The 14150-nt window shown below is 35.4% G+C and overlaps 1 protein-coding gene across 1 annotated transcript; it reads right to left on the bottom strand.

Moving 5' to 3' along the window:
* LOC146903552 (uncharacterized) lies at positions 1-791 on the bottom strand. Its single transcript, XM_085736115.1, has 2 exons — positions 671-791; positions 1-539 (listed from the first exon to the last, which is right to left on the bottom strand). The coding sequence occupies exons 1-2, from the start codon at positions 693-695 to the stop codon at positions 145-147; spliced, it is 420 nt and encodes a 139-aa protein (XP_085592241.1). The 5' UTR covers positions 696-791; the 3' UTR covers positions 1-144.
* Between the last annotated feature and the right edge of the window lie 13359 nt (positions 792-14150).

The raw sequence follows: 14150 nt of genomic DNA, 5'->3' as shown, positions 1-14150 counted from the left end.
ACACATTGAGAAAGAAAACCATTCATTATTTATTTATTTGGGAATAATAAACCAGTACAACCAAGACATCAAAAGAAATGTTTAACAAAGGTGAATTCAATAATAAAATATACAAGCAAGGAAACACGAGTGGTTCTAAATCACTCAATACTCTTCGATATCATCGTCTGGTTCCTCAAAACGAAGCATATTTCGTTCGCATATGCTATGATCGTGGCCGTAAAACTCTATCACTTCAGGGCGAGAATAGTAAGATAGGTCTGGCTGCTTCTTTGTTGTTTTGAACATGAGTTCAAATGGTGGCGGTTCCAGAGTGAATGAAATTTCTTTATTTAAAATACGTCTGTAATCAGATTCAAGCAAATCCGCAATAGTTGTTGTTGCTGTTGTTGTTTTGAGATCATCACTTTGAACAGAAGGCCGAATTCTTTTTCTTCCTATAACCTTAACTTCTTTCTTCTTGCGCTTATTCTTGCCTGGTGATGCAATAGAGAGTGAATCAACAATAGAGGGTTCTCTCTGAAAAACCATAGGTGTTCCTGCATCATCAATCAATCAAGAATTAGCCAATGAATTGATGATTTTAAACTTCTAAACACAAAGTTAATTCAAAATAATGAACAATTAGGTTAGGTTAGGGTTTCAAAAGAGAGTGAATAAATTAAACTACCTTGGTTTTCTGAAAGAGGTGCCATCGAACAGAGATGGATAAATTAGGTTAAGATTTAGGGAAGATGCTATCGATGGAGAATGTCCTTGTTCTCGTTTCAAAGAGCGTGGCTTTTATCGATAGAGTCAAATAATTAATCCAAATGTTAGTTCTCGTTTCAATATATATGTATGATTTTATTTTATTTTTAAATATACTCCATATTTTCTTTCATTCAATATTTTATTTGAATCCAGAATATATCAATTAAATCAATTTTAAAATTATATATTTCATTTTATTTGAATCTAAAATATATTTTTTAAAATCATATCTTTGATTATTTTTAAATCTATTTGAAATAAAACATATATATTTTTGTAAACAATTTCAGTATCATATATCTATTATTAATTTATAAATAACTTTTGTTAAGTCCACAAGTCGCTTCACTGGCAAAATGCCAAAATTGTTATGCGCTTTTATTTAAAAAGCAAAAATCCATAAAATTCATCAAAAACCTACCATAAAATTCATCAAAAACCTAGAAAAATCATCATAAAAACTTCATAAAATATTGCAGAATTTCATCAAAACAAGTCTTTGTATGGGTTGAAGCAAAGCCCTAGCTAATGGTATCGTCGGTTTGATGAATATTTTTAAGACTGGTTTAGTGAGAAGCAGGTACGATTCTTGTGTGGACATGTTAAAGATGGGTGAGGAAGTTATTCTCTACCTTCTTCTATATATGGATGATATCTTGATGGAAAGCTCTAGCAAGGATGAGAATGTGAAGCCAAAGAAAAGTTAAATGGTGACTTTGAGATGAAAGATCTTGGTCCGGCAAAGAGAGTTCTTGGAATTGATATCTTAAGGAATCGTGAAAAGACGGACTTTTCTTATCTCAACTAAGTTATTTGAACAAGGTGGTGGAGCATTTTAGAATGTCAAACTCTAAAACCGTTAGCACTCCCTTGGGTCACCACACAAAGTTGTCCATCGCTCAACTGAAATAAAATATGTATTTTTAAACAATTTCAATATCATATATTTGTTATTAATTTATAAATAAGTCTTATAAAATCCATAAGTCCTAGCTCAACTGACAAAATGCCGAATTGTTAGGTGGAACTTCATGATCGAAGTTCGAACCCCGACACCTCCACTTGTGCGTACGGGTTTATAATGGCTTTGCTATTTCTTCTATCCACCAAAAAAAATATAGGTCTTTATATATATTAGTTGATATCATAGTTGATAAGCTAATTAAAGTGTTTGGTAAAATTAACAGTTCAAATGGCTAATAAGTTTAACATGATATTCTTTATTCATAATAAAATTTATATCAATTAATGTTTAACATATTTAGTAATTTAAATAATATATACTTTATATATTATTAAATAATATATACTTTATATATATTATTTGAATAATATATACTTCATATACAATTAGAGTCGGTTATAGTTCATAAGGTTGATTTTTTTTTGCTATTCAAGAAACTAAGTTAAAAATTATTGCACCTGCTTTTTTAGTGTTTTGTTTAAGGGACCTTCTTTTTTAGTTATAAGTTTTTTTATGGTTATTTGATATAATATGACGCAAATTCTGACGTTTGGACACACAATTTTTCATGTCTCACCACTTTTGGGCGTGAGTTTTTTTGTCATACTCTTTGAAACTAAAACAAAAACCACATATATATGAGGAATCAAATATTCGAGGGATGGGTGCAAATTAAGGCGGTGAAATGCCACAAAAAGTACCTATGACTACTGACTTTAGGTTTTCAATTTTGTTCAGAATAGAGTTTGGAAGAAGTTTAAGGGATGGAAAGGAAATCACACGTCTTTTGCGACTAGAGAGATTTTATTTAAAGTGGTGCTGCAATCAATTGGATCGGTTGGATTGGTTGGAATGTTGATTGTAAATATAAGAGGGAAGCACGCAGGTCTTTGAAAGAATTTGATCTGGCTTTGTTTGCGAAAATGGATGGTGAATCTTTCATTACGATGAAAGCTTACTCAACAGGTGCTTGAAAGGTAGATATATATTTTCCTAGATCCGGTTTTCTTGATGCAAAAATTGGATATAATTCTTGTTACACTTGGAGGAGTATTATCCAAGCTTTCTTAGAAGTTTTAGATCATGGTTGTTATTGGAAAATTGGTAGCATCAATATTTGGGAGGATGGTTACTTATCTTGCCAAGAAGAAGATACAATTTGGTGTCCAAAGCCCTAATGTTGCATTTTGAATACGGAGAGTTTATCAACTGATTAATTATATTTTCCTTCGAATTGATACTCAAAAAAGAATTCAAATCCCTCTTCCTTATAGAAGGCTGCATGATTATTTTATTTGGGTTCAAATAGAGTTGGTTAGTTCTCTGTCAAATCGACTTCAACTTTCTCAAGAAAAGGCATGAGGTTGTGGAAGCTCAAAACTGTACCTCAACACCTACGGCTCATGTGGTGGATACTTCACCAAAGCCTATCGGCTAGAGTAGCTTTGTTCAAACGTGGGGTTAATTGTACTTCGCTGTGTTGTTTCTTTGATCAACATAATGAGCCCATTAACCATCTTTTTATGGAGTGAATGGGTGAAAACCGTGTAGTTTGCTTCACCATTGGGTGTTTCTTTCCAAGCTAATACGGAAGAATTGCAACAACAAGTAGTACATTAATGCTTATATAGATAATTACTAAATTATAGACCATGTTGCTTGTTAGCATAATTGTAGGGATTGTTAGTGTCATTATAAAGATATACTCATTAATAGTGGAGATTGTGTAATTATATGAATAGCTTGATTATAGGATATAATTGCTACTACTGAGTTGTATATATAACCATATTGTATCCCTGTACAAACACGATATATATAAAACACTTTCTGTAAAACCTAATTTCTGTTTTCTCTGCTAATATGGTATACAGAGCTTAGGTCACCGATCCTTGTTTTTCCTTTTCTCTGCCTGCATATCATTTCACCTCTGCTCCTTGTTTCCTCTCTTCCTGTGCGGCTTCTGTTTTTTTTTTGTACCTTTGCAAACTCTCAATTAATTCTGTTTTCTGTCTCCATCATTTCACCATGGAAAAAACCGAGATTCTGAAACCCATTACAACTACCTTGACCGGATCAAACTACAACCTTTGGGTTCAAGGAATGAAGAGTTTTCTGATAGGCCGCAAGCTTTGGCGTATCGTAACCGGAGATATCGTCAAGCCAATCCGAGAAGACAAAGAAACTGATACCAAATTTGCTGACCGTCTTGAGGATTGGGACAGCAAAAACCACCAGATCATCACGTGGTTGCGCAATACTTCAGTTCCGTCTATTCATATCCAATTTTCTAAGTATGATTCTGCAAAAGAAATTTGGGATTTTTTGGAAAATCGGTACCAGACCACCGGTCTTGCTCACTATTATCAGTTGTGGACTACACTTCTCAGTATTAAGCAAGAATCTGGCCAATTAGTCAATGACTTTCTTGCTCAAGTCCAACCGATTTGGCATCAAATATCTCTGGCCAAAATTAGTGAAGACCATCTTCATCTAATTCAAGTCCTTATGGCTCTTCGTCCAGAATATGAAGCTGTCAGAGCCTCACTATTGCATCGTAATCCACTTCCATCATTGGATACTGCTATTCAGGAAATCATGTTTGAAGAAACACGCTTGAATCTGGATAAAACTCCTCAATTTGATGCTGCTCTTGCAATTACTCGACCCACGCAACAGAGATCCAGCCATCAACCATGTAAGAACTGTAATCAAATTGGTCATGTGTTTGCTAATTGTCCTACTATAGAGTGCAGGTATTGTCATGGTATTGGCCATATTCTTGAGCATTGTCCCACGCGACCTCCAAAACAAAATCATGGATCTTTCAAACCCAAGCCTGCTTCAAAGTTTGGGTCTTCCTCCATTTCTGCTGCTGCAACTGAGGGTTCCACTACCATTACTATGAGTGATATTGAGGCATTACTCAAACAGGTTATCTCTTCCAACACCTCTACTGCGATGTCTGCTACTCACGGTAATTCTCAATGGTTTTTTGACTCTGCATGTTGTAATCATATGACCACCGACATTAAATCACTGCCTTCTGTAACAATTGTTTCTTCTCTACCACCAATACACACAGCCAATGGCAATACAATGAACATCACTCATACTGGTCATGTATCCACGTCCAACCTCACTCTTCCTAACACCTATTACATACCCAACTTGACCCTGAATCTTATTTCTGTTGGCCAATTGTGTGAACAAGGACTAAATGTTTATTTTTCTCCTTCTGGTGTGCAGGTAAAGGATCCACAAACGAAGCAGATCATTGGGACGGGTCGCAGGGTGGGTCGGTTATTTGAGCTTCAATCTCTTCATCTTCCTACGACACATGTGTCTGCAGCTACTGTGATCTCTCCCATTCATCAGTGGCATCTTCGACTCGGTCATGCTTCAGCAAATAAAATCCAGCCTTTAATTTCTCGTGGTTTGCTAGGGTCTACAAAGTTTGAGTCTTTTGATTGCTTACATTGTAAACTTGCAAAACAACCTGCATTATCGTTTAATCGTAGTGATTCAGTTTCAGACAATCCTTTTGATTTAATTCATTCAGATATTTGGGGCCCTTCTCCTGTTTCATCTTTTAATGGTTTTCGTTATTATGTCTTGTTTGTTGATGATTTTTCTCGTTATACGTGGATATATTTTTTGAAAAATCGATCTGAATTATCACAATTGTACATATCTTTTGCACGTATGATCAAAACTCAATATTCTCGTGCTATTAAGATTCTTCGCACAGACAATGCGATGGAATATCGTGATTCTTCTTTACTTCAATTTCTCAGTTAACAAGGCACTGTGGTTCAACGTTCATGTCCTCATACCTCTCAACAAAATGGTAGAGCTGAGAGAAAACATCGTCATATCCTTGATTCTGTTCGTGCTGCTCTTCTCTCAGCCTCGTGTCCAGAAAATTTTTGGGGGGAAGCAACTCTTAATGTTGTTTATACTATTAATCGACTCCCCACCTTAGTCCTTAAAAACTTCTCCCCATTTGAAAAATTGTTTGGTAAGTCTCCTGAATATTCCATTCTTAAACCTTTTGGTTGTGCTTGTTTTGTTCTTTTGCAGCCTCATGAGCACACAAAATTAGAACCGCGTGCTCGTTTGTGTTGCTTTCTTGGTTATGGCATGGAACATAAAGGATATCGATGTTGGGACCCCATTTCCAATAGATTACGCATTTCACGTCATGTTACTTTTTGGGAAAATACCATGTTCTCTTCTCTTTCTAAATTTCACCGTTCTATCACCACTAATTCCAATTTTTTCACTAATCCCTCAATAGAGTTATTTTTGAGTTCTGATGCAGGTAATTCTAATGAGCTCAATACCAGTCCACCCCCACCTGCTCCTACTGAACCTGCTCCGGCTGTTGATATTGTACCTATATCATCTCGTCATTCCACCAAAGTAAGAAATACCCCTCTTTCTCTTAATGATTATCATTGTTATTCTACTATTGCAACCATTCATGAGCCCTCTTCTTATCGTGAAGCAAGTACTAACCCCATTTGGCAGCAAGCTATGGCTGAAGAAATTCAAGCTTTAGAGAAGACACATACTTGGGATTTAGTTGATCTCCCTACGGACAAGATTCCTATTGGGTGCAAATGGGTCTATAAAATTAAGACTCGTTCTGATGGAACTGTTGAACGTAACAAAGCTCGTCTAGTGGCCAAAGGGTATACTCAAGAATATGGGATAGATTATGAAGAAACATTTGCTCCAGTAGCTCGAATGACATCTGTTCGTAGTCTCTTGGCTATCGCAGCAGTTCGTAAATGGAAGCTCTTTCAGATGGATGTCAAAAATGCCTTCCTTCATGGTGATTTGACAAAGGAAGTTTATATGCATCCTCCTCCTGGTTATCATTCTCCTCACAAGGTTTGCAAGCTTCGAAAAGCATTATATGGTTTGAAACAAGCTCCTAGGGCCTGGTTTTCCAAGTTTAGTTCTACTCTTACACATTTTGGCTTTCTCTCTAGTCCACATGATTCTGCTTTATTTACTCGACGAACTGATAGTGGTATTGTGATTCTGCTTCTTTATGTGGATGATATGATCATCACTGGAGATGATAGGTCAGGAATTTCTGCATTACAAAGTTATCTCAATCAACATTTTGAAATGAAAGACCTTGGTTCGCTTAGCTATTTTTTGGGGCTTGAAGTTTCTGAAGATCCAAAAGGCTATTATCTCTCCCAGGCCAAGTATGCCTCTGACTTGATTTCTAGAGCCGGTATCACAGATAGTAAGACTGAATCAACTCCATTGGAACTCAACTGCAAGCTCACACCACTTGATGGATCTCCTCTAGAAGATGCCACATTGTATCGACAACTTGTTGGTAGCCTTGTTTACCTCACTGTCACTCGTCCTGATATTGCATATGCTGTTCATATTGTCAGTCAATTTATGTCTGCTCCTAGATCTACTCATTTCTCTGCAGTTCTTCAAATTATCCGTTATGTTAAAGGTACTCTTTTCCATGGCTTACACTTCTCTATTAATTCATCCTTGGTCTTATCTGGATACTCGGATGCCGATTGGGCAGGCGACCCAACAGATCGTCGCTCAACAACAGGGTATTGTTTCTTCTTGGGAAGTTCTCTTCTTTCTTGGCGTAGCAAAAAGCAAACCTTTGTTTCCCGTTCAAGCACAAAATCTGAATATCGTGCTCTTGCTGATGCTACTGCTGAATTACTTTGGTTACGGTGGCTATTAACTGATATGGGAGTTACACATTCTTCTGCAACTAAGCTTCATTGTGACAATAGAAGTGCTATACAGATTTCTCATAATGATGTTTTTCACGAGCGTACAAAGCATATTGAAATCGATTGTCACGTTGTACGCCATCATGTTACTAATGGCACCATAAACTTAATTTCTATCCCTTCTACGAACCAAACTGCTGATATCTTCACCAAAACACATCATCCATCTCGCTTCAAAGATCTCTTAAGCAAACTCCAGTTGGCATCCACCATCCCAACTAGAGTTTGAGGGAGGGTGTTAGCATAATTGTAGGGATTGTTAGTGTCATTATAAAGATATACTCATTAATAGTGGAGATTGTGTAATTATATGAATAGCTTGATTATAAGATATAATTGCTACTACTGAGTTGTATATATAACCATATTGTATCCCTGTACAAACACGATATATATAAAACACTTTCTGTAAAACCTAATTTCTGTTTTCTCTGCTAATATTGCTTCTGTGATCATTTAATAATTTTTTTGAGATGTTGAATTAGAGTGATCGACCGCTTATTTTTTGATTTCTTGGGGAGAATTCGGATATGTTACAAAATAACTCAACTGCCTAGGGCATCAATATAAATTTATACATCCTTTTTGATGATGAAATTGCTAAGTAGAAGTTAACAACGGTCCTCGTGAATACAAATTTATTTATTACTTCGATAGTTTTGGTACACTTGCCAAATATCTATCAGCGTCCAGTTGCATTCTTGTTTGGCTGGCATTCTCTGGTGAACCGGGGGTAAGGGGTGCCCGTCTGGTTGGGTCATGAAGTCTGGTGGGCCGATCGCTTTTGATTCGAGATCGGGAGTCAGTTTTTTTGCTCAAGTTTGGTTATGGGCTTTTATGGTGTTCTTTCGGTGGTCCGGAGGTTGTGAGGTGGTGAAGCTGTTTGATCTTTAGAACAATGTCTCAACTTAGGGGATGCGGCTAGAGTGTTTCATTTAGAGGAGGTTATTTTGAGTTGAGTAGTGGAGATGGGTTGTTATCGATTTTGTTTTTTCAATGGTGGTTTCGTGAAGGGGTCTGTTTTTAGGTGGTGATGTTGTAGGGGTTTTTTATGGTGTTTATTTTTCGGGTGTTCCGCCTATATATGGCGTCTTTCATTTGTATTTTCTGTTTCACCGGTCTCTGTTTGTCTTGAACAGGGATCTGGTTTTTAGTAAAATTTGCTGATTAAAAAAAAAAAAGTGATTCTTTTTCCTTAACTTGATGATGTAATTTATTAAAACTTGTCTTGCTAACTCCTACTTATCAACGCACATTAAATAACGAGTGAATACTCAAATTCGTCCTTGAATTTGTACAAATCGGACAAAAACATCCCTCAATTCATCGAAATGCACGTTTTGTCCCTGAACTTAACAAACGTCCATCAAAATAGTCCTTCCGTCCAAATGCTCTGTTAGTGCTGCTGAGTTGTAGTCATGCATGGCTTGTTGTCTTGTACACGTGTATACAAGGAAGCCACGTGTACAAGGACCAATTTGATGGAAACGCTAAAAATGTCAGTTTTACTTTTTGAATTCAATTTTTTTTTCAATTTTTCCAAATTTACCCTTGTAATACCCATACCTTTCCATCCTCATATTTCAGTCAAAACATCAAACACGTCCCTGACCTTTCTTGTAACATCCCAGACTGCTTTAAGCATTGCCAACTGACCCTACAAACCAACACGAGTCTTTTCAGCGTGTTTTATCCTCACTCGCACGCTTACCGGGAAACTTCCCGGTAGGTCACCCATCCTAGTACTACTCCAAGTCAAGCACGCTTAACTGTGGAGTTCTTATGTAATGGGCTACCAAAAAGAAGATGCATCTTGTTGATATAGGTAGTACCAAACAATTCTGATAAGCCTTCCTTCAACCATGTAGTCCCATACCTACACGGCCTCAGGATCCCTCTCATTCCGATGTGATTCGGTTCCTCAATAAGCTGTCGGGAGCCACTCATTGTCGTGCCTTGTGCACCGGCGATCACTCCCCTTCCCTCGTCAGCCGTGGGTGTTACATGCCCACCAGCTTCCGCTTGGTTCGTCCCCGAACCACACCGTACTGGGAGAGGTCTGCTCTGATACCACTTGTGTTACACCTCTAGAGATCTCAACTATCGGTAACTCAAAATACTACTAATGTTTTTTTTTTCACGAAAAACTCAATGATTTTTCTAGTAAAATGTACATTATAGCATATTAGTTAGTATTAGCTAATATATATATATATATATTACATGTAGTATATTTTGCAAACTCAAAATAAGAAGTTTCATTATTTATCTATATAAAAATATGCAACATTTAGTAACTAAACCCTTTTAATTAACTTAGAAATAATATAACATAAAATTAAGTTTGAAATATGACATAAGACTATGTTAGAGCAATGAGATAAGACTAAGGTGCTAATACATTCTCTACATACTAGAATTCTCTACTAATGAAGTAAGCACATGCATGCATGAATTAATAAAATAGTAACTAGATGCATGGATTAGGATAAAATATATATATATATATATATATATATTAAGCACATGTGCAATGAACTCAACCAATAATAAATTTGATCTTATCTTAGTAAATACTTGGCTAACTTAATTAAGTGCCACATTGCACTAATTTTCATCATGAGATTAACTTCTTACTCTTCCATTTTTACTATAAATACTACACTCTTTGCTCAAGTTACTCACAAGAAAATCAAAAACATTCCACTACACAAGCTAGTAACTAAAATAAAATAAAATTAGTCATTTCTAAACTAGTTCATCTCCTAAGCTTCCATTTCACCACTCCATCACTCCAAAGGTGAAATTTTCTCACAACCACTACCCATTTTGTTTATTCTTATTTTCTTTAAGATAGAAACTCATTTTTATGAAATTTGATTTTTGTTTAGATTTGAGAAGATCCTCATAATTTTTAACAAGAGAAATTATCAAGGTAGGGGGGTGAGGAATCTCAACAATGATAGTAGAGTAGAATCAATTGATTCAAGAGTGACCCTAACTCTTTAATTTTTATATGGCATTTACCATGTGCATTAATCATGAATTAATTTTATTTATGATATTTATAAGTGTGTTTTGCTATGATTGTGTGTATATAACTATAAATAGTATAACCAAATTACTAAATATGTGACTAGTTAAAGTAGACTTATTGGAGATAGTATAGGCATAATGACTTATTTTCCTGAAACTAAGTAGTTATAACTAGCATGAGGGATATAATGATTTCAGAATGATAACTAATAGTGATAATAATAATAGCTGTAATATAGTAGTAATAATAACAAGAGGGACAATAGGATTGATTAATAACCAGTATAGTGAATTAAATAGATAAGTATATACACAGGAGGTGGGTACCTTAAACCACCAAAATAATAAAACTAGAAATCATCTTTTTGGATTAATAAAATTAAAGCTACTGTCATTTTTTTTATAGTGTGAAGTACTAAATACACTATTAATATATTTTGGATGTCATGGAAAATATTTCAATTACTCTAACTATGTCGACTAACTTCACTATTAGTGTATTTTGGGTGTTTTAGAAAATATTGCAATTACTCTAATTCTGCCGGTGAAGCCTTTTTCTTTGAAATTGATCATTCTTAAGTTGAAGAAAATAAATTAAAGAAGTAGAACAAATGTATGTTCTAAACCAAGAAATAATAGATTCTTAAAAATAAACTCACATGAGTCCAAGAGTGAGATACGCTTTGGTACAAGCGAGAGTGCGTAAGTGAAGGTTTAATAGGCCTTGAGGGCATCACGGTGCGAAACCCCACAAGTGACCAGGTGGTAGCTCCCCTGTGTCATGGTATTCGATGCTTCACAGTGACGATCTTGACGTGACACTGCAAGAACTCATGATCGGTGGTAGAGTGTTCCGGTAAAAATACATTTAAGTATTGAAAGAAAAGAAAGAAATGTACCAATGAAAATTTTGAAATGGAACATATCTTCCCGATTGCTCCTCTCATATAGAATCTCCATGGAGCAGGAAAGAGTCACATACATGATGAATATAATGCATTTGCATATCATTGCATAATCACACTTTGAATATTATTATTCTAATAATAATAATGGTTAAAGATTCTACTACTTGTGATATTTGTTGATGTGGACTCACCCCTTGTTTATTGTTTTGGTTTTATATTTTATTCATTTAAAGATGGAGAACCACGATCCCCGCCCTGCAGTTCGTCTGGAGTTTGTTGACGGGATATGGATCACTAAGTATCCTAATTTTGTTGTGACTTTTGATGGTGTGATTGCTATTAACATCACCACTGGCGAATACCCCAACTTCATTACTAGAACTCATCACCATACTGTGACTTTGTCTTTTTACTTACCTCTTGCTGATATGTGGACCGCTTTAGTGTATGCTTCTACCGAGCTGTATCCAGAGACTATTTGTACCCCTAACCCTTAGAGGGTCTAGTTAAATAAATGGGTCAATGATGTAATATATTATGAATAATTAGCCTAAAAGTGACTTGGAAGATATATGTACATGTACTAGATGCATATAGTATGGGTAACAGTAGCAAGGTTTGAAGGTAGAACTTATGTCAACTAGACTATCTTAACAAAAATGCACTTGTATTAATAAGTGCAGCTTTTGTATAATAAGTTTTATATATTAAAGTTGTAATATATATAACGTAACTTTATGTACATGAGTTACTCTTATAAAAAAAACATTAGTAGTATTTTGAGTTACCGATAGTTGAGATCTCTAGAGGTGTCACATTTCTCATTCCCGCTAAAATCTTCATAATCTTCATCAGCATCATCCTCGGCGAGAAACGATGCAAAAGATTCTGTTTTGATAGAAGATTTCATCGTTTCATAAGGTAACGCCGTTCATGTTCGTTTTCCATTCAGTCATGTCCGTTTTCTCCCTTTTTGTGTCCATTTTTGTGATTTTCGTTTTCAATTTTTAGGCATTCGTTTTCAACTTTAAACTTCATTACATGTTTGCTTTGATGTTCGTTTTTTATGCAAAAAATATTGGAAATGATGTACGAGGAAATGGTGAAAATGCTGGACATGTTGCAAAAAATGCTGGAAATGTTAATCCTGCAAATCTTGTTGCTGAAAATGAGGGACAAGTTGCAGAAACTGCTGAAAATGTCAATGTTAGAAATGTTGTTGCTGGAAATGTTGCAATTCAGGGACAAAATATTGTCAATGTTGTTGCAAAATGAAGTAGTGCCTGGACAGGTATGTTTAATCTTAAGGATCAATTTGGTAGTTAGTGATAATTTATGGACTTATTTGATTGAATGTTTTCTTATTTAGGGACTGATATGATTGATAATGTTGTTGCAGGGTGTTCCTTCAAGGAGGTATGACATTAGAGGGCCAATTATTTCAAATGAGAGGACTAAGCAAACACCAGTGAGGGGTTCTGCACCAGCACATCCAACTGCTCCTGGCGTTATTAGAGTTCCATATCCAAATTATGGTCCACCCGGTTCAACTCAACCTAAGTTCATGGAGTTTATCCCAACCCCCGGATTTCCAAAGAAGTGATACTTGATGCATGTTCACATTATGCTTTTTTGGAATATTTTGACTTGTTTAAATTATGCCCCCTAGTTGGGTTTCTTTTTGGCTATGTAATATTTAAGAACATCCTTCTATGACTTATGACTTGTTAATGCCCCGTAATTGGGTTGCTTTTGCCTATGAATATTTCAAACTTAAGACATATGACTTATTTAATGGTATTTTCAAGGATGAAGTTGTGTTTTCTGTCTGTAAATATGCTTGAAGGATCAAATTGGATATATGTTATATAATTCAAGGACTTATTTGACGGTTTTTAATATAACGTAGGGATCGATTTGATAGTAAGTAAAAATTAACAGGGACTATATTGCATAACATTTTCTGAAATCAATCAATTTCGTCCTTGGAAATTTTTGTCACTATCGATCAATTTAGTCTCTGCTTACGTGGCATATGACATGGCAACCCATCTGAGAGGTTAACGATCGCACCATCACCGTTAACGCCCCAAATGGACGTAGGGACTAATTTGTTTGAGATATGACAAATTCAGGAATAAAGCGTGCATTTCGATGAATTGGGGGACGTTTTTGTCCGATTCGTACAAATTCAGGGACGAATTTGGGTATTCACTCATTAAATAACAGATAGAATCATAATCTTCATTATTTAAATCAATAGTGTGTTATCTTCAAAACATCGAAAAGGATTTTAACTCAACATGGGTCTCACCAACCTAAGTTGCAAGTTAGAGTTTTAAACTTTGCTACGTCACAAGCCCTCATTAAACTGGGTACTCACCTCATATGATTTCTTATTTAAGGACACGATGATTTGTTTCCACACTTTGATCATCAAAGACTTCTTTTCTACCATAAGGTTGACTACAAACTTAATTCACTTCTATATCTCATTTCAAATCTCTTGTAAAAGCAAGCATGATTTAAAAGATGTTGGACCGAAGTTACTTTTTAAAAATATGTTCGGTTAATATTATAATATTATCAGGAACTGTAACGATCCGATTTTTCAGACATTAATTAGCAAAATTCTTAATAAAAAGACGAATAATTTTTTTTTCAAAAAATAATATCAATAACGTGAGACTCATCAAC

Source organism: Medicago sativa, chromosome 8, assembly GCF_051527215.1.
Source record: "Medicago sativa cultivar Bolivia chromosome 8, Bolivia_mono, whole genome shotgun sequence".
Taxonomy (NCBI): domain Eukaryota; kingdom Viridiplantae; phylum Streptophyta; class Magnoliopsida; order Fabales; family Fabaceae; genus Medicago; species Medicago sativa.
This window is presented reverse-complemented; position numbering and strand designations above follow the sequence as displayed.